Source organism: Alligator mississippiensis, chromosome 5, assembly GCF_030867095.1.
Source record: "Alligator mississippiensis isolate rAllMis1 chromosome 5, rAllMis1, whole genome shotgun sequence".
Taxonomy (NCBI): Eukaryota; Metazoa; Chordata; order Crocodylia; family Alligatoridae; genus Alligator; species Alligator mississippiensis.
In genome coordinates, this window is record NC_081828.1 from 133,949,753 (window position 1) to 133,969,135 (window position 19,383).

The following is a 19,383-nucleotide window of genomic DNA, read 5'->3' on the forward strand; positions in this document are numbered from 1 at the left end:
GTAGGGTCTGCCCTACTGTCCCCGGATCATGCTTCTATTGATGCATCTCAAAACTGCATTTGTCATTGGTGTGGCTGTATCACATTGCAGACTCGTATACGAGTCTGCAGTCTACCAAGACTCCCAGATCCTTCTCTGTAGTGCTGCCATCCAGCCAGGTATCATCCATTCTGTATTTATATTTTTGACTATTCCTCCCAACATGTAGCACTTTGCATTTGTCGGTATTGAACTTCATCTTGTTAGCTCCAGCTGAGCTTTCCAATTTCTCAAGTTCCTTCTGACTTGTTCTCCCATCCTCCAACATGTTTGTAGTCACTCCAAGTTTTGTCTCCTCCGCACATTTGCTCAAGAAGCTTTCTATGCTAGCATCCACACCATTAATAAACATGTTGAACAGCACTGGGCCCAGGGACAGAACCCTGTGGGATTCCACTCAAAATCTGCCATACTGACTTGGATCCATTTATAATTACCCTTGCCTGGTGGCTATTGAGCCAGCTGTCTATCCACCTAATAATAGTTTTGTCTAGCCCACATTTCTCCAATTTGTTTTTGAGACAATCATGTGGATCCTTATCAGAAATCTTGCTGAAATCCAGATAAACTACATGCACAGCATTCTCTTTGTCTATCCAAGTAGTTATTTTGTCAAAGGTAGTGATCACATTTGCTTGACACAATTTGTTCTTAGTAAATCCATGCTGGCTGCTTGTGATTAGGCTTTCATCTTCCAGATGCTTGTTATTAGACCTCCTTAGCTATGCTTCAGTAATTTCCTAGGTACTGAGGTGAGGTTAACCAGTCTGTAGCTCCCTGGGTACTCCTTGTTGCTTTTTTTAAAGAGGGGTATTATGCTGACCCTTTTCCAGTTCTCTGATACCTCACCCATCTCCCATGACTTCATGAATATTATCGCCAAGAGCTCCGGGATCTCCTCTACCAGTTCTTTCAGTACCCTGGGCTGTAGTTCATCAGGCCCTGCTGATTTGAATTCAGTCAGGCTCATCAGAATCCCTCTGTCTCTTTTGTTACCTCACCCCTCAGCTTGTCCCCCTCCTTACCCATATAGTCATTATTTGATGTCTAATTGCAGCTAAATTTTTTGTAAAGACTGAGGCAAAGTAGCTGTTGAGCAGCTCCACCTTCTTTGCATCTTTTGTTATGAGTTCCCTGTGGCTATTTAGCAATGGATCAACAGCTTTTCTGGTCTTTCTTTTCTGGTCAGCCTGTTTACAGAACCTTTTCTTGTTGTCTTTAACTTCCCTCCCCAGGTGCTGCTCATTTTTTTTTAACCTTTGCCTTTTCGATTTTTGTCCCTGCTGGTTCTTGTATTTCCTGGCACGCTTCCTTGGTAGCCTGTCCATTTTTCCATTGCCTGTATGCTTTCCGAGGCATTTTAGAAGTTCCTTGTGCAACCATATTGGTCTCTTGCCATTCTTCTTGTGCTTCCATCGTTTCTTGTGATAATTTCTTTGCAGAGAATGAAGTCTCCACTCTTGACAGAATTGTGGTTTTGTCTTTCCACTGCATGCACCCAGCTCCAAGATCTTGTCCCTTTGCATCCCTTTGCTTCCCTTTGCTTCCTGAACCAAGTGCAAACTGGAACCTGGGAGCCAGTAGCCTACAGCTGAAGGAAGGTGCTACTGCCACCAAGAGTGAGAGGAGGGATTACTGAATCGGTGCCTGCCTAAAGCTGTAACTTTCTATAAGTTGTTTTATGAAATTTGGTTGTTAAGGTTTTTTCCAGCTATCATTTGATCAGTTTAAATGAAGTAATCGATGCAATCAGTCATAACTGTTTCCTTTCACTTAAACGAAAAGGATAAATTTTAGCCAAGACCTTTATCTTCAAAGTTATAAAAATGGTGCATCTGAAACTTTATCATGGAAACGTCTGTGACAGTTTACCCTGAAGAGTGATGGGTGAAGTCGGTTAACCTGAATAGCTAATAATGACTCCAAATACTGTCTGAAACAGACATTTTGAGGTGCAAGCAGGAATGCTGGGTATTGTTAACCAACTTGTAACCTGATCTCAAGCCCAGAATAACTCGATTCTCTAATTTTATTTTTCCTCTAGTATTTTGGGTTTGTGTTGTACAGGACAAACCTGAAAAAAAACTATAGTGAGGAAACCCTACTGATTTCACCTCTCAGTGGAGTTCATGATCGTGCCTACATCTCTGTGGATGGGGTAAGGATTGAGTTCAAAATTAGGACTATCCATTTGTGTTTCTTACCTACTTTAAGCAACTACCATTAAAGATATTTGTATGTTTAATGATCTCCCTCCTGCATGTATGCAAATGCAGTTTACATTCTTCAATATAAAGTAAAGTGGGCGGGTAGGGGGGGATCATACAGTTTGCTTACATCAACTTTCAATAAAGCTTTCAAAACTCTAGTCTGTACTCATAGTTTCTAAGGCAAGTCTGACCATTAGTGTTAAAGCCATTTGAAATTGGTAAAAGGTCTCAATAAGAATAACAAAATATCTAGATTGATTCATTTACTGGTTTGTCACATAAATATCTGTCAAATGTTTGAAGCCTGAACCTACATCTTCCCTTTTGTTGCTGCTTTCTGTGCACAAACTTAAAAACATGTATTGTACAGGATGTACATTTACACACACCCTCTCCCAACCTGCAGCTGTGCAAACACTATTTTTGTTCCTGCTCACCAAAGGGAGAAGTCATTTCATGGCCTGTCTTTGACCTGCTCCTCTTCACTCTATCAGATTATATTAACATTTTCTTTATGGACCTTGTTTCTCTTGTACCTCCAGAATTGACTGCAGGAATATTGATTTTTTTCATGTTCTAAAACATCTGACTTTTTAAATAAGGTTATGCATATGAGCCTGATCTGAGCATTAGTCTTATTTTCACCCATAAAGTGTAGAAGCTGTTTTTAAACATCTGAACTTTTTAACAACTTATGTAGGTATTAGATGTCTGCAGAGCTTTGACTGACTGAAACTAGTAGAATTAAGTACACCTGCTTTTGAGGAAACTGACAGTTTTCAGTTATTTGAATAACAGACACACCACTTAATAGAATATCTGTCCTACCCACTTAACTGATGGCTTTTGACTTCTAAGTGGAATATTTTCCCTTGTAAGAACAGACATACCTATGAGTACTGCAGTCTAATAATACTTGGTGTTTTGCTCCCTTACATGATTGCATTATTTTTTTCTGTTTGGAATACAGATTCCTCAGGGAGTCCTTGAAAGAGGCAAGTCACTTATGATAAATATAACTGGAGAGGCTGGAGCAAATCTGGACCTGTTAGTAGAAAACATGGGTCGAGTAAACTATGGTAGATACAACAATGACTTTAAGGTAAGCATACTCATAAATGATTATATGATGAAACTTTTCAGTCCATGCTAAGTACTGGCTTTTCTTTTCTTGTTGGAAAAAAAGGTTTATTGCAATAGAAAGAGCACAGGGTTCAAGAGTATGCATATGCAACTTTATTTAGCTCGAAATGCGTATGCAACTTTATTTAGCTTCTTTGAGTCCTGCTGACACTGATTAAAGTAGCAATGAAAGCAGACACACGTCCTTTAATGTTTGGTTACCTTAGTTATTTTGCAAGACATTTTATTGCCCACAGAACTTTCAGGATGTGTTGAGTCTTCAGATGCATCATGTAGGGATGTAAAAACCTGTTCAGATAAAAATAGCTAAAACATCATTTAGCCCTCCAACTCACTTTGAGACTTGTAAATTCATTGTGTATATACATATCCCCTGTGCAGCATTTTTAGCATTGCTGGAAAGAAGATGTCTCAGATGAGTACTTTACCTCACCTAATTTCTAGCTCAAGTGTAAATAGAGCAGATGATGTCTTCCTCATGAGCATCAGAACCTTTTGGGAATTCATCCAGTTTTTTGGGTGCAATACACTTTAATCTATCATGAGTAGCATCACAACATTACACTAATCTGGGCAAGAGCAAAAAAAAAAAAAAGAACGACTATCACTTCAGATTTTAGTGGGAGTCAAACTTTCTGGGTGCATCCATACATGCAAGCAGCTCAAATAGAAGCGGTGCAAATTTGAGCTGGGGCTTTTTGTCTCGGTGCATGTGCTTGGACATGGACTTTGTTGTGGAGCAAATTGTGCCATTTGGGGCAAAATAACCCTGTCTGGTTCCTCCTGGATCTGCAGCCAGGGGAAGCTAGAGCCCTGGGCCAGCACCTGTGCTGTCCCCAGCAGTATAAAAAGCTGCCCTGTCTTGGCCCCAGCAGTACAGAAATCTGCCCTGGAAAGTAGCTCAGAGCTACTCGCTCTCAGGAGCTTCTGGAGCCCAGCCAAATGGTACCTGGGGACACTACCCCTTGTGCTAGCTGGACTGCTGCAGCAGCCCTGAGAATTCCCTGCACCCTCTACCCACTGCAGCAGTCTGACAGTGGGGGCTGCTGCCCGGCCGTGACCTGCTGCGCACTTGCCGGACCTGGATGGGGACTGCACAGCCAGTAGAGACATCTGTACCTCTGGGCCAGCTGCCAGTGGACTGTGGCTGCAGGGTTGTCCTCTGTGTGGCAGTACTGCCATGTGTGCCCCCTGCCCAGCCATCTGGGCAGCTATTGCCCAGAAGATGTTCCAGGTGTGGTGGCCTGCTTTGAACTGTCAAAGCATGTTTTCCTGGCCCCATTTGGCCAGGAGGTCAGCCACAGCCAGCTGGGTCCAAGGTGCCAGCTCTGACCAGGCAGGGTCCTGCCACTGGCCTCCCTAGCAGGAATCCTGGTGTTCCCTATTGGAAAACTGAAAAATCCCTGATTAAAAAAAAAAAAATCCCAAAGTCACTCTCTAAAATACCCCCAGATCCATGTTCCTCCATAAGTAAAACAAAAGACCACTATAAAGAGAGAGAGGGAGTGAGACAGAGACAGCGATCAGTTGGACAATATTTTATTGCTATATCTACAGTGTTAAAGCAGCGTACCACTGGAAGCCTACCAGTGTCTCTATCATAATAATAAAGTGAACTCTAAATACATGTATTCGTGAATCATTAATATATATTTTGCTGCCCTCCCACAGGGGCTATGGCCCCCACAGGGGCTACCACCCCTCTGCAAGGCCCACATGCCCCACCCCAGCCCCCTGATTGCTGCCCCATTTGGCCCCATCCCCCACCAGCTGCTGCACATCCCCCCTCCCCCTGCGATGGCTGCCCTGCCCGGCCCCATCCCCCCACTTGCACCTCCAGGCCCCCATGGCTGCCCCGCCAACCCCAGGCACCATCACTTTAAAAAGAAAAAACAAAAAAACCCCCCAAAAAAGTCTCTACTTACCCTAGAAGCAGGGGCTGGAGTGGCTCCGGGGCCTCCTGGCACAGGCCCCCAGGGCAGTGGGAGGCAGGAGAGCCTGGGCTGGGGCCGCTGGGGCTGTCCCTCTGCCCCATGCTGTGTGGGCGGGGCCCCAGTGAGACAGATGGCAGCTCACACTGGCAGTAAGTGCTGGTTTTTTTTTGTTTTTGTTTTGTTTTAAACTGGGATGCTGGGATGGGTGGAGCAGGGATCCGGGGTCTTGGGGGAAGGGGCCGGGTAGGGCAGGGACTGGGAGGGTCTGGGGGGCAGGCAGGGGGAGGGGCTGGGCATAAAAGTGACTGGGGGGATCAGGGGGGCAGGCGGGGGGGAGCCGGACTGGGCAGGGCATGGCTGGGGGGGGGGGCTGGGGGAGTGGGCGGGGCTGGCAGAGGTCCCCCCATAGTCCCCATCCCCCTCCTCCAGCCCCCCCAACCCCTTACTTACGGCACTGCAGCCCTGGTTCTGCACCAGGGCGAGGGGCCTACCACAGAGCGTCCATGGAGGATCCAGCCCCCAGTTGCCTCTGGCTGCTTGCCCCACTTTTTTTAACTACATTTTTTTTTTAGACCCCTGAATATCCAGTTTGCAGCACTGTGAACATTTTTTCATTTCTGCGCGTGTCTCTTGCCCCACCTCAAAGGGGTTTGAGATGGGGCAAGAGGCACGTGCACGCTCGTCTGGATGCGACCTCTGTGTACTTACCAGCTTCCTTTAAAGGTAGACAGAAACTGAATGGGCTACACTTGTGTTATGTTTTTGCAGTGCTACCAGCCATAGGACTCTGATTTCAGGCTGATTCTCTATGATACTACTGAAATACAGATAGTAATGAAGCAGTAGGTAATGAACAGTTCCCCCATAAAAGGAACCTGTGGCCCAAAATGGCCAGAATGTCTATTGGATGCCCAGAATGTAGGTGGATTGGTTTTAGGGTCATTCATACTTTCTCCTATTTTGGGAGGTCTGGGTTTATACACAGATTATAGGGGTTCCAAGAAGACAACCAGGAGCCATCATGGTCTTATCCATACTACAGAACCACAGTTTAGTCTGACTCAGCTGGCAGTAGCTACTTGGGAGAGGACAAGACAAATGAAATTTATTTCAACACAGACTAAGCTTCCCAGGCCACAGGCTCTTGCATCTTAACAAGATCTTGTACCTGTTAAAGTACAATTTGACTAGCTCCATCATGGGTTTTAGAAGATCATTTGAACATAGAGAGGTAGTTAGCCATGATAGTTTCAAGTCAGGCAGAAGGCAGGGTAGATTTTAACTTTATAGATGAATGGAGATGCATAAGCTTTTATAAGCAGCACAGCATCTCATGAAGTAGGCTGCTGCTTATGGAAGTGTATGCATTTCTGATTCAGTTAGTCTAGAAGGCACAAATCTGCCCTGCCTTCTGCTGTATTAACAGGATCTAACACACCTTTAAATACCAGTCAAAATGAAATCTCTGCATGTGTGGGAGGTGACCTGAAATTAAAATTTTTAGCACCTGCTATGAGTCCACTATGAGTCCTGGAGACTGAAGTCTTTCCTCTACCCACTAAACAGGTACAACATAGGCCAGCTCTGCCCATGCTTCCCTGCCAGTGCACCTTAGCCTTTCTCTGGATGAAGAAAGAGGAGAATGGGCCACCTACCTGGGGTGTCTTTTGCCTTTGCACAGACTGGCAACAGGGGTAACAGTTGGGCTGATGTGGAAACGTGTATACAGGGAACTGAACTGACATTAAAATAGAAGTTAAGAACCACAATTATGGAGGTCCTAGCTGTACCCCCCAGAGCTGCCATGGAGCTGAGACTGATATTAGGAGTGATACAACCTTTTAAATACCCTGAGAAAAAGCAGGTTCAGTAGAGATGCACAATACGAGAATAAATGTACGCATGCTGCAAGGATAGCAAAAAAAGCAAGATCCTTGAGTAAAGAGAGAGGATAAAATTGCTTGGATGTCTATGAAAATTTGCCTTCTGACTTTTTGCAGAAGGCCCCCCTGAGTTTTGTTTTAAATATCTTGTCCTCAAGGTTAGGCTTTAAATGGGCTGTGCTCCACATGCTTTACAAAAAAGTTTGCGTTTTAAGCAAATAAGGGAGCTTTGGTGTTCTTTTCATTTCAGATTAAACAATGTATCAAACTGATTAAATGGATAGTTTTTGGGGAAGTATCTTATAGCACCTCTGATGTTTTGCATTTGCTGATCTAAGTCTTGTTGGGAGGAACAAAGGAAGGAAGCAGAAGTCACTGTGGTTGCATACTTTTTTGCATCTTGCCCTGTACTTTACCTGGAAAACTTCTCTATTTTAATGCCTGTTAGAAAGTTGCTGATAAAAGGCATAATTTAAAAATGCTCATTTGACTTTTAAGATTTCTAGTACCATCTGCAAATCAGCCCTAGTCTTCATTAGGTGCATAACTCTGACCACAGGGAATCAAGTCTAGGAAATTTTAGCCAAATTTATACTACATTGCTTTCTGATTCAGTGATTCTCACTCAGCAAGGGTGTTGGAGCATTGTTAGATGTCCAAACCTGATTTACAAGATGAACTCAGAGAGTTCAAACAGTAATCTATAGTGTGAAAAACATGGAGATCTGTTGTGGTCTTTCTGAGTTCTTTGCTACAGAAGACAATCTCTAGTATTTTTTTCTGTAATCAAAGAACAAGTGAAAACTAAGAGCTGGTATTTTTTAGGGGTGCCTTGAGCCTGACAGGGGGTACTTGGAGTCTAAAAAGCTTGAGAACCACTGTTTTGGTTAGAGTAAGATCTTATCTAGACAAGAAGGCTGCTTGCAGACATTAAAAACAATAATAATAATAACAAAAATGACACTTTATTTAAACTTGACGTGCCTGCACCGAGCCCAGCATATGTCCAGAAGAGGCAGCGTGTTAATTGGACCTGGCTCGCCCAGCATCTGTATAGTTCAGGTGCTTTAGTGGGGCTTTTTTGGCACTTTTATTTAAGAGCTGATTGACTCAGTTTTAGATAAAAGTGCCACAAAGCCCAGCTGAAACACCCAAACTGTGCAGATGCTGGAGAGCTGGGTCAAAGTAATGCACTGCTTCTTCCACTAAAGCACATTTCTGTTTTGGGGGATTGGGGGAGTTGTTTGTTTTTGTTAACAGCTGCAAGCAACTGAAAATTTTTACCAGGATATTCTGGCATATGGACACTTATGCTAATAACATCAGGATGAGATTTTGTTTGTTTGTTTGCTTTTGTTTTAGCTTATGGATGGGATTTAAGTTAAAAAAAACCCAGTCTTACATTGGAATAATAGTGGCTGTTTTGGGGATTATACCTGTAACTATTGGTTTACATTTGTGTCTTATGTTAGACTCATATTGTGTATTGAGTTGGAACACACTGATAGTCCCATTGAAGTAAAATGAGATTTCTTGTGCCTGAAGTTAATTATGTGCTTAAATACTTAGCTGAATCAAGGCTACATGGCACATGCCTTGCAGGTCTGGTTTCGCGATACTGTGTACTAGCTGCAGTAAGTTTATGGGAAGTAAAGACTGTGCTCCCCACCTCTGTGTAGGCTAACGGCTTGGGTTCTGACTCTGTGTTTCCACATTCTCTGGAATCACGAGTGTTGTAATATTTAGTGCTTAAAACCCTTTCCTTGCTTTCTGGAATCACATGATTGTGAAAATTTCTGCCATGTTTTAGCCTGCAGTTTCTAGCCCCCCATAGTTATGGACAAATGCCTGAAAACAGGGTCCAAGTGCATCATAAAAGCTCAAAATCAGGATGGCAAACAAACCCTCATTTAAAAAAAAAACCATCCTTCAGTAGTCCAAACTCATAACCTGGGGGGCTACGGGCACAGGGTGGAGGAGGAGGGCATGGAACAAGAGACTATATAATTTTTGACTGTGTGGGGTGGGTGATACTCAGGATTATGGAGCTTTGGCCATCCTTTTTTTTTCCCTAGATGTTTTGCATTCCCAGCAGTTTTAGATGAGTAATTGTAAGGGAGTGCTATATTTACTCCTATGAATATCTTTTCAGGGTCTGGTTTCAAACTTAACACTTGATCAAGACATACTTGTTGACTGGGAAATCTACCCTCTAGACATAGACAGAGCAGTGGGACGTGGCCTAAAATGCGATGATGATGAATTGAAAACACCTGGAAATACTCCACCAAGCTATGAACTACCTGCTTTTTACACTGGTACATTATCTATTCCCAGCGGGATTCCAGACTTACCCCAGGACACCTATATTAGATTTCCTGGTTGGACCAAGGTAATTTCTTTTACTAAATAAGTTCCCTCTAAAAATCTGAATCTGAGGTTACTTGCTTTGCTAATAAAGGTCAGTTGGGTTTGCAGGAGACTTGATTACAATAATATGGTGGTTTTAAAGGGAAATGTTATTGCATACCAAATAGTTGTCAGAGGTATTGGGATCCTAACTGAATGCATCATTCATCTGAACTAAGTCTGGGAATAACCAGCCAAGATGAGGGAAGTGAATATTAAATGGACTTAAGTTGCCAACCAAAAACAGTGCATTCAATAAATTCACAGTTATTAAAGAGATGGGAAAGGCTAAAAACTTAAGGTACCGAAGCTCAACACTCTCAGACTTGGGTGCCTGGATTCCACCTTAGTTCCACTATAGGTGCTGAGGTTCTGCTGTGGGTTGCAGGATTCATTGATGGTAGTGTATTACATAAGCTGTTAACACTGAGGTTCCGAGAAAACAAGTTAGTTCTTGTGTTCAGATTTAAGCCTTAGATTTGTAAAGGCTTTGGGCACCAAACTCCCATTGCAGTTGGTGTTAAAGTGTTTATTAACAAAACACCCAGTTCTGGCACACGGTCCTCCTTTCAAAGAGTGTACAAGACAAAGAATGAGATGCAACGAAGGATCCAGTGGTAACAGGCATGATCTAACTTGTAATACAGTTGTCGTAAATTATTTTAAAATAATCTTTTATAACCATAATAAAGTTGTACTGGAATGCAGATGTTGCTAATCCTGCCACTGGGTGAACACTGGCATGATTAGATTGTGCTTTGGTTTAAAAAGTTTTCAGTTTTCAGGCTACTTACAACACAGCTGGTTCAGTTCCTAGCCTGCTGAAGGAAGTTCTTCATTTCTGCTTCTCTATTTCTGTCCTTCATTTTTTTTTTCGTTTGGTCAGATTTTAGGGCAGATAAGTGTATCTCTTTCCATAAGCATCCTACATAGTGAAATTTTCATAACCTTAATAAAAACAAGCTGAGAACTTAAATGCTTTCCTGGAAAATGAACCCAAAGGTAAAAAACTACTGGGAACAAGGTTGGAGGTGATTGTAGCTTCTCTGGATCTTTGACTAAGCTTAACATTTCACCCAGTGAAATTTGCCCACATATTGTTAGAGAAGAGGGTGTTGCATTTTGGGCACATACTGATTATTCTCCTACATACGAAATTAAAGTAATTATAATGCTCTTTACCCCTAAGCTACCATAGAAGCAAAGTTATGAGGCTGAGTAAATTGCTAGATTTTTTCTTTTCCTAATACTGCAAGCACAGACCTCTGAGTGAGATTAATTTGATAAAAAAAGAAAGTTTTCAGACTGGGGGTTTAAAACCTTGGCAAAACTGAATAAGATAGAATCTTGTATTACAGAGCAAATGGAAAGTTGAGTGCGAACACCTGTACTTGTAAACGTGATGTCTTTGTGAAAAATATACAGATTCAACAACAATCAGTTTATAAAGGTTTAAAAGAGTGTATAGAATCATATAATTGCAATATTGCTGCTTTTTAATTCTGATGCTAAATGTATTTGAGCTATTTTGCTACACTTCCGTACCCTGTGTGAGGTAGTAGGGGTTTTTTTAAATATCCATGACAACTACTGCAGGTAATTTTGAAAGCCACAACCAGTGCTCTTAGCATCCTGGCTTCCAAGTGCCTCATCAATTTACCTTTATGGAAAGCATTTTGTAGCATCTTTCATAGCTTTAAGCGTTATATGAAATCAGGGGAAGGAGATGCACATGTCTGAATTCAGTTGTTCTTCTTAATTTCTTGTCCATCCATTCTGTAGTTTTCTGGTGCTGATTAATGTAGGAAGGATATTCTTAAGGTGTGAATCTCTGAAATGTTAAATCTCTAAACCAGGTGACAGTCAGCCTTTTGTTTTGTCTGAAGTCTTATGAACCAAGGTTCAGTTTTGACTAAATATGGGCCCATTTGCAAATTTGTACTGACACTTGAGTAATCTTAAAAGTGACCTGAAAGACATTTCTATTTATTTTGAGGTTTGAGGTAAGTTTTAAGGCCTTTATATGTGACTACTTTGTGATGTACCAAATTAATTTCCATTTTAAACACATTCTTTTTTTCTTAGAAATATCTACAGTGTCATTTTGTCACTTTTTTGGCAGAGGACTTTTTGGGTGCCTGAGATGCTGTGAGAAATCTCATGCTAGGGACTGGCTACGTCTGTTAAATCTTAAAAGGATATTTAGGTTTTCCTCCAAAGTTTTAGTAGTCATTGGAATTAGATTGGCTTTAATAATTAAACTTTATTTCTTTTTCTCTTTTTTTTCTTAATGCTCTGACATAAGTGTCCCTTCTCTTTTATAATTCTTCAGCTTTCTTTTATGGAGATGTCATTTGTCACGTTCTCCTGTTACAGTAGAAACTTTGAGGAGAAGAAAACATTTATATTTCAAATGTCTAAACAAGTTGTAGATGAACTTTTTTTTTGCCTATGAATACATAAAATAGGAAGGATACCTGCTTGGTAATCTAGTCCAATCTCTTCCTAGATTGGACTAGATTGGTAGGCTATCACACCATAAAATTAGAATGATGGCTTCTTTTGACAAGCTCTTTACTAGTGACCCTTTAAGCAAATATAGTTTATATTTAGGTTTGCTTTAATCTGAAATATAAACCAAAACTCAGGGCAAACAGTGGGAAGATACAGATATCTTGCAGTTCCATTTTAGGGGAAAAATATAGAGTTGCAGGAAAAGCTAAAAGGTTTAACTTCACAGAACCCTAAAGAAAACAGTGTCAAGTGGGGATGAAGCCCAGGATGAAGCTGTGATATTTATTATTAAAAAAACAAAATAAAACAAAACACCCCTGGCAAGATTCACTTTGCAAGAGGTATTAGCTGCTGAGAGGCACAAGTTGAACTTTGTCTGGGTAGTGTTTTTATGGCAATTGAAAATTTATTTTTTCACGCTAAGGATCCTTCTGTTGTTTTTTGTTTTTAACCAAAGTATTGTTACTTTATTGGAGGATGTCATTTTTATATGTTAATATTTTTAATTCATCACAGCATTGGATTGCTTTGCCTGTTTGTTCTAATCCCTGGGTTAATCAGGGTTTAAAGCCTGGTTAAAATTATGTCTCATACGTCAGACACTTATAAAGAAACTTTGTTCTGCTCAGGCACTCAGCACATGTCTGTGTGGTTTCTTCGGGGCTCCTGAGAGCACTGCTGAGAAGCAAGGCCTGCCCACCCACTCTCACTGTGCCAAACCCAGACCCAAGGCAGTGCAGCCTTCTGGGGGACACCTGCTATCACCACTATCAAACACAGAGATCTTTCACTAACCCCATGGAAGCTGTAAAGATGTGGTATTAGGGATTACATACACTATTAAGTGAAATAAAAATAATGATTATTAAATAAGTAAAGGTTTTGTTTTGTTGGCTTTTTTTCTTCTTCCAGGGACAAATCTGGATCAATGGCTTTAACCTCGGTCGCTACTGGCCAGCCCGTGGTCCTCAAATGACCCTGTTTGTTCCAAGCAATATTCTTGTATCGTCAGCACCGAACAATATTACAGTACTGGAGTTGGAGCGGTCTCCTTGCAGCATCCAGGAATGTGTCGTAGAATTTGTAGACAAACCTGACATCAATGCAACATTCCAGTATGAAGGCAACAGTGAGAAGCTGTTCTCTAAAGATTTATGGCTGAGCCATCTGTGATGGCTGAGGAGTGATTTCCATAGCGTCTCCCTTTTTCTGCCCCATGCCCTCAAATTATACACTTCTCATATGAAGAATCAATGTTAATTGGTATGTGGTTTAACTGGAAGCTTTTTCACATCCCTAAATGTGTAGTTGTTTTATAAACAGGAGAAAGAAAACATGAGGTTTCTTTTCAAAATGAAGGTTCTAGTTTTCAAGTCAGTTTTCGAATGAGAAACAGAACTTAAATGGAAGATCATAGTGACGACAAGGTCAGACAAACAGATAGCTCAGAGAACAGCTTGTATGCAAAGCAGGCTCCTACACTAGTTGTTTTAACATTTCTTGTGAATGTGGAGAAACTTACCATGATAAGAACTAGGTGGTTGCACTAGCACGCTTACGAAATACTTGACTATACAAGAGCATCAGAAGGCTTGGGTATCCCACGTACAATTTACATATGACCTGGTTTCATCTAGGCTTAAATACCCAGTTAGTATAATTTCTGTTTATTGCCTAGAGGGTTATTTCTCCTCCCAACCCGTAACATCTAAATGACTTTTAAAATATTCCAGAATCTTCTGCTTCTGGGAACTGAATATCTAACATACATTGCAGCTGAAATGCAATCTACCTATAGTAATATGAACATCTGCAAGTGGCTTCTGGTTACAGGTCTGCCTGTTTCTCTTTGATCAGTCATTTCACTGATACACACACACATATTTCTATCTATCTATCTATCTATCTATCTATCTATCTATCTATCTATCTATCTATAGATAGATAGATAGATAGATAGATAGATAATTTGCTTTCTGTTTTTCAGCCTTTGAGATTCACATTAGTTATCTTTAACAATTTTTCAAGGACTAGAAATTATTTAATCAAATTTTAACTCTTGTGAATAATTATCCCCAGGACTGGTGGTTAAAGGAAGAAAACCAGGAGTTAGCAACTTTAGCTCATGTTTGACTTTCTCAAGCTAAACCAATTCTTTGCCTCTTGCCTTGGGCATCCTGGTTCCTACAGCTTCTCTGGGGTACAGTAATCCTATCCTTGGAGCTTTTAATCCCCCTACCTCCACAGCACTATCAGCTCACTCTTCTTCTGGAGACATTGATGAGTTGAAGGGGACTTTCCATATTACTTCCAGGAGATGCACTTGGATTCTTCTACAGCTCTGGGTTCTAGTCCAATGACAGTCTGGAAAGCAAAGCAGTTCATATACATCATTAATTCCCACTCTAGACCACTCCTAGTCCACTCCTTAAGCACTCACACTCTCTCTTCTTTGACCCAATAGGAATCATAAATAGGGCTGGAAGGGACCTCATGAGGCTGGAAAGGACCTTATGACTACAAAGAATAGTCTCTCTCTCTCATCTTTATAACTACCTTCAGGTATTTAAAGACTGTTGTCAAATTCTTCCTCTGTATTCTCTTCTCCAGACTAAATAATCCTAGTTCTTCCAGCGTTTGCTCATAAATCTCATTTTCCAAGCCTCAGGGTTTTTGTACTTGATTTTATTATCCTCTGGACAGTTTTCCCGTACCCCTTCCTCTGCCAGGATGCTTCTCTTACTGTAAGTGCCAGTTGCTGCTGGTGTCCTGACCATCAGCTCAGTTATGTCTTTTTGCTGTCCTTGAGCTAGTGACACCTGCTTTTAAAAGGACTACACAACCCTGTAACAGAGCTATTTGGAAAACTACGTTTTCCTTTAAAAATGTTTGAAAACAAACATTTAAAAAAATTCCTCAAAAACCCAGAACTAACAGTTTCATTTTAACCGAAGTCTGAAAGCTATTGACAAAGGTTGTTAAAAGAATTGAAAAAGAATTTTTAGTTACAATATCCAAAAAAAGGTCAAGCCTTTGCAGTAGACACAAGACAAAATGTAAGAGTGAGCCTGGTTAGTACACATGCAGTAAACTCTCTGTGTTTAAACCATCTCAGTAGGTCAGTGAGTCCATGTAGTCTTCATGGTTGACCTTCGAACGATGGGCCAATTTGATATCTTTACACTGGTTTTATATTAATGCAGCATGACTAATTTAAATTATATTAACTCCTAACTTGTGCCAGTGCAAGTGAGAAGAACAGCTGAAGGTCTCACTGCTGCACAAATGGAACTCGTGGGTAGTACTGACAGAACAGTCAATGACAGAAATGCATACTGAAAGCAAGTTTAAAATGAGTCTTAAAATTGGTGATATTCATTTATTCGGAAGACTTATGCTGTGAAGACATTGAGCCAGCAGGTTGTCTTTTTTACTGGTTATAAATAATTATTACAATGGTGCCTGCCATTGTGCCTTTACAGTTGCTAATCTTGGTGTAAGTGTCTGATCTCTGTAAACATGTAGATTAATTTAGTGACTGTTGCTGTTAGTGAAAGCTGACTTCCAGTAACAGTCTGTCTCTATGCTTCTCACTGGGTTTAGTGTCAGTCTTGCAAACTCTGAAAGGAGGCTTAAAGAATTGAGACAATGAAAGAAATTAAAGTATTTTCCTAAATTGCCAAATTGCTTCCTGTTGATGTTGTTCAAAATGATTGAAACTGATAGTTCTTTTAGAGCAGTGTTTCTCAACCTGTAGGTCGCGACTCAAAAGTTGGTCATAAGAATATATGAAAGAGTTGCAAACTAACTTTAAAAATGGATCAACAGACTTTAAAAATGGATTCTCCTTTAAAGGAGAAAAACATGGGAAACCGTGGCTCTTCCTTTGCAGGCTGGAAGAGTTCCAGCCTGCGAGGGCCTGCATGGGGGCCTCCATACCTCCCCCCAACTCCACACACTGGGGGGCTGGGGCCTGGCATTGGGATGCAGTGGGTTGGGAGTGAGGGGCACTAGGTCGAGACTGGCCATCAATGTTTACTAGTGAGTCCTGGTACAAAAAAGGTTGAGAACCACTTTTTAGAGGATTGTTTCTTCAGTTGCAAAACGTGCTGAGAGAAGAGAAAAAGCAGGAAGAAGAATGATAGAGCCATTAGTAGAGTGAGAGAAACTTTATTCAGACCAAGGGTGTCAAACTTGCCCTGTCCCCTGGGCCAAATGTGAACTGCAGGGCTCCTTGCAAGCTGGATCAGGATCTGGACATTAAGGGGGATTAACACAGGTATCGCTTGACCCCTCCACCATCACACATCCACAGCAGTGCTCTATGCCCCATATTTTGGTGGGAGAGACCACCCCTGAATTCCCAGCTTCTGTGCAAAGATTCACAGGTCACACAACACAGCTCTTCAGGTTGGACCTGGCCCGCAAGCCGCAAGCTTGACACCCCTGATTTAAAGCATCTGAAGGTAAAGATTACCTCTGCAATAACCGAGGAACACTTTCTTTACAATGATAGGATTCATCTAAAGCAACGCAAAATAATTGGAGTCAGGCTATGGACCTTTGGGAGAGGTTGCTGTTTTTTGGGGCTGTTGCTCAGCAGAAAGACAAATATTCTCTTTTGTCTAGCAGGACCTGCTGCAGGTTTCAGTTTTTGGTCCTTAGTCAGCACCTGGGTGTTACCTCCCTTGCCCAGAAGTGCCTTGGGTTAAAGCAGTCCAGTCCCTAGTCAGATAGGTATATTTTTATGTTTATGGATTGTTTCAGTTTTGTCGGGTTAGTTTACATTTAAATAATTGTTCTACATCTTGCTCTTTCTCCAGAGCTCAGTGTCTGTGAAGTGCTTGGAACATGCATTGTGAGTTATTGAATGATAAGTATAAATACGTCAGAGACAGGGTTTGAGAGTATGGAAAGGAACAAATTTAGTTTCAGGTTGGTTGTGGGTTCTGTGGCTACATGTGTTCAGAATTAAGCTTCCACGTATATTTATTTTTTTCTACATCAATTCAGCAATTTATGACTGACACTGGATCATTCCTAGCCACGAATCAGGGATGTCTCTGTTAGCAGGCTTGGTGTAAAGACTTCAAACCCATACATGGCTCTTTTAACAGTTTGACTTATGGATGAGCCATAATACAGCTTATACCATCTTGTGCCTTACAAACCCAAAAAGATTACCCCAAAGGCTTACAAGATAATATCAACTGATATAGCACAAATGAGGATTAGGTTGAAGAAATGGGGTGTACTTTTTTGTGCAGAAATGTACACGATTTCAACAAATCACTTACCCCAAGTGGTGTCTGATACAGAGTGATCTACCTGTTAAAGAATGGAACTGGAAAGTGGGTTCCTGAGCTCTGGTACTGTTTTTCTGGACTGACATTTTGGGGAGTGATCAGGTGGTACTGTAGCAGAGTGGCTAATGCTGTAGTTCCCTCCATGTATTCACTGGGATTTGGCTCTGCTCCTCTGGCCAGCTACCTGACTGTTGGAAATACATCCTTTACTTGATAAAGCAGGGGTAAGCCATCTTCTGGGCAACCTCAAGTGCTAAACAGCTTTTATGCACTAGAGAGCAAGATGTAAGTGTGCTGATGGGCCAGCCATTTCTAGGAAAGCAAGTGCCTGGAATTGTGGGAATGCTCGTGGAAAAATGTCTGTATCTGAGCATCGTTACTGGAGGCTTTGCTACAGTCACATTGCAAAATGGGCTGCAGTTTATCCCTGGTATAAACCCAGAAGAGAAGCAGGATTCTCCAAGTTCAGGTTGTACCCACTTCAACATAAGGAAAGGGCTGTGAGTGAGTGATGGGAAGCAAGGGCATGGATCTGTATTTGCATACAGAAATAGCTTACAATATCAACATACATTCACTCTTTTACCTTAAAGATAGCAGCTCCATGCTTGTCCAGAATGAAACATTACAGGTCTCAAAAAATTGATCACTGGCTTGCTATGGGACCTGGTCTGCAAACATGGTGGTGAAGTTTACTTAACATGTTGTTGTGTTAGGTCCTTTGCAGTTCTTGAACCATTTGTTCCCATTTGCCTTCATGCACCTGCCTTTTAGAACCATACAGGCTTGGCAGCAAGAGCTGAGCTCCCAACACGTGACAGCTCAGAAATAACAGGGAATGACACTCACCAATGGGGATAGATGGATAAGCAGGTGTGCACACATGCATCCCCACCCACTCGTCCAACAGTAGGAGAACATTTTTCACAAAACAACCACTTCCTTTATGACCTCACAGCCCTTGTACTCCAGTCAAATTACAAAACACTTTCAGGAGAGAGCTTGGGAAGATTTATAACCTTACTGGAAACTAAAAACCAGGGACCTTTCCCCTTCTCTTCTGCTCCTCTCCCCTTCCTCCCCCCTTCCCCCCCAACTACCTTCTCACACCACCTCTCCTATTCCCTTTGAACCTCACTGCCACACATTTGCATGTTCACAAACCTAAATTTTGTTTGTGAACAAAAATTGGCTTCTATGCTACCTAGGAGAGCGCAGACACTGATAAACTTCCCCTATCCCTGAAGAAGGGCATTTGTGCCCGAAAGCTTGCAAAGAACAATTTTTCCAAGTATTTAATTGGTCTAATAAAGGATATCACAGCTACCCAAAGAACCTTGTCTGCCCCGGGACTAAACACAGACATTGACTTTACGGCTCATTACAGTCTGAACCTGCCATCTCTGCTAATTTCCCTACGCTCCACAGGTAGTAACAACTATTTAATGGCTTTGCTCTTCCATTACTTAGGTTATTTCTTCTGCTGCACTTCTTTTGTTTTATAGCCACCCCTAATAAGACCTCTTTGCTCTTTCTTTACAGTCCTCCTTTCCTTTAAACTGACTTTATTGGCACATACGGAGTTACACATGCTATGGTTTTATCTGTTCTTTAGTTCAAGCTGCATCTGCTTCTTTCCCGGATCTGAAGAAGGGCAACTGGTGCCTGAAAGCTTGCTTTGCAGCTCTCCTAAATACACAGTAGGTGCAATAAAAGATATCACCAAAAAACACCAAAAAACAACTTACCAGAAAAAAGCATCTTTGTTACAACTTAGATGGGAGCTTTTGGTTTAGTCTGCTGAGAACATGGTATGCTCCACAAAATAGTGTCTTTATGTAAGGAAAGGATATTTGAGTAGGAGTGTTACCTTTTTTTGGTTCAACTGGATGGTTTGGAAAGATTTCAGCCGAGTTTCCAAGCACAATGAGGACCATGGCAACAG

The 19,383-nt window shown here is 41.5% G+C and overlaps 1 protein-coding gene across 2 annotated transcripts in view; it reads left to right on the forward strand.

The window, feature by feature from the left end:
* GLB1 (galactosidase beta 1) overlaps nt 1-15,816 on the forward strand; it is a 64,350-nt gene extending 48,534 nt beyond the window's left edge. For both annotated transcript variants that reach the window (XM_019483487.2, XM_006263057.4), the window contains exons 13-16: nt 2,084-2,197; nt 3,220-3,351; nt 9,362-9,601; nt 13,045-15,816. In XM_019483487.2, the coding sequence (XP_019339032.2) occupies nt 2,084-2,197; nt 3,220-3,351; nt 9,362-9,601; nt 13,045-13,305 (747 nt within the window). In that variant the 3' untranslated portion in view covers nt 13,306-15,816. The remainder of the gene's footprint in view (nt 1-2,083; nt 2,198-3,219; nt 3,352-9,361; nt 9,602-13,044) is intronic.
* Nucleotides 15,817-19,383: the final 3,567 nt, after the last annotated feature.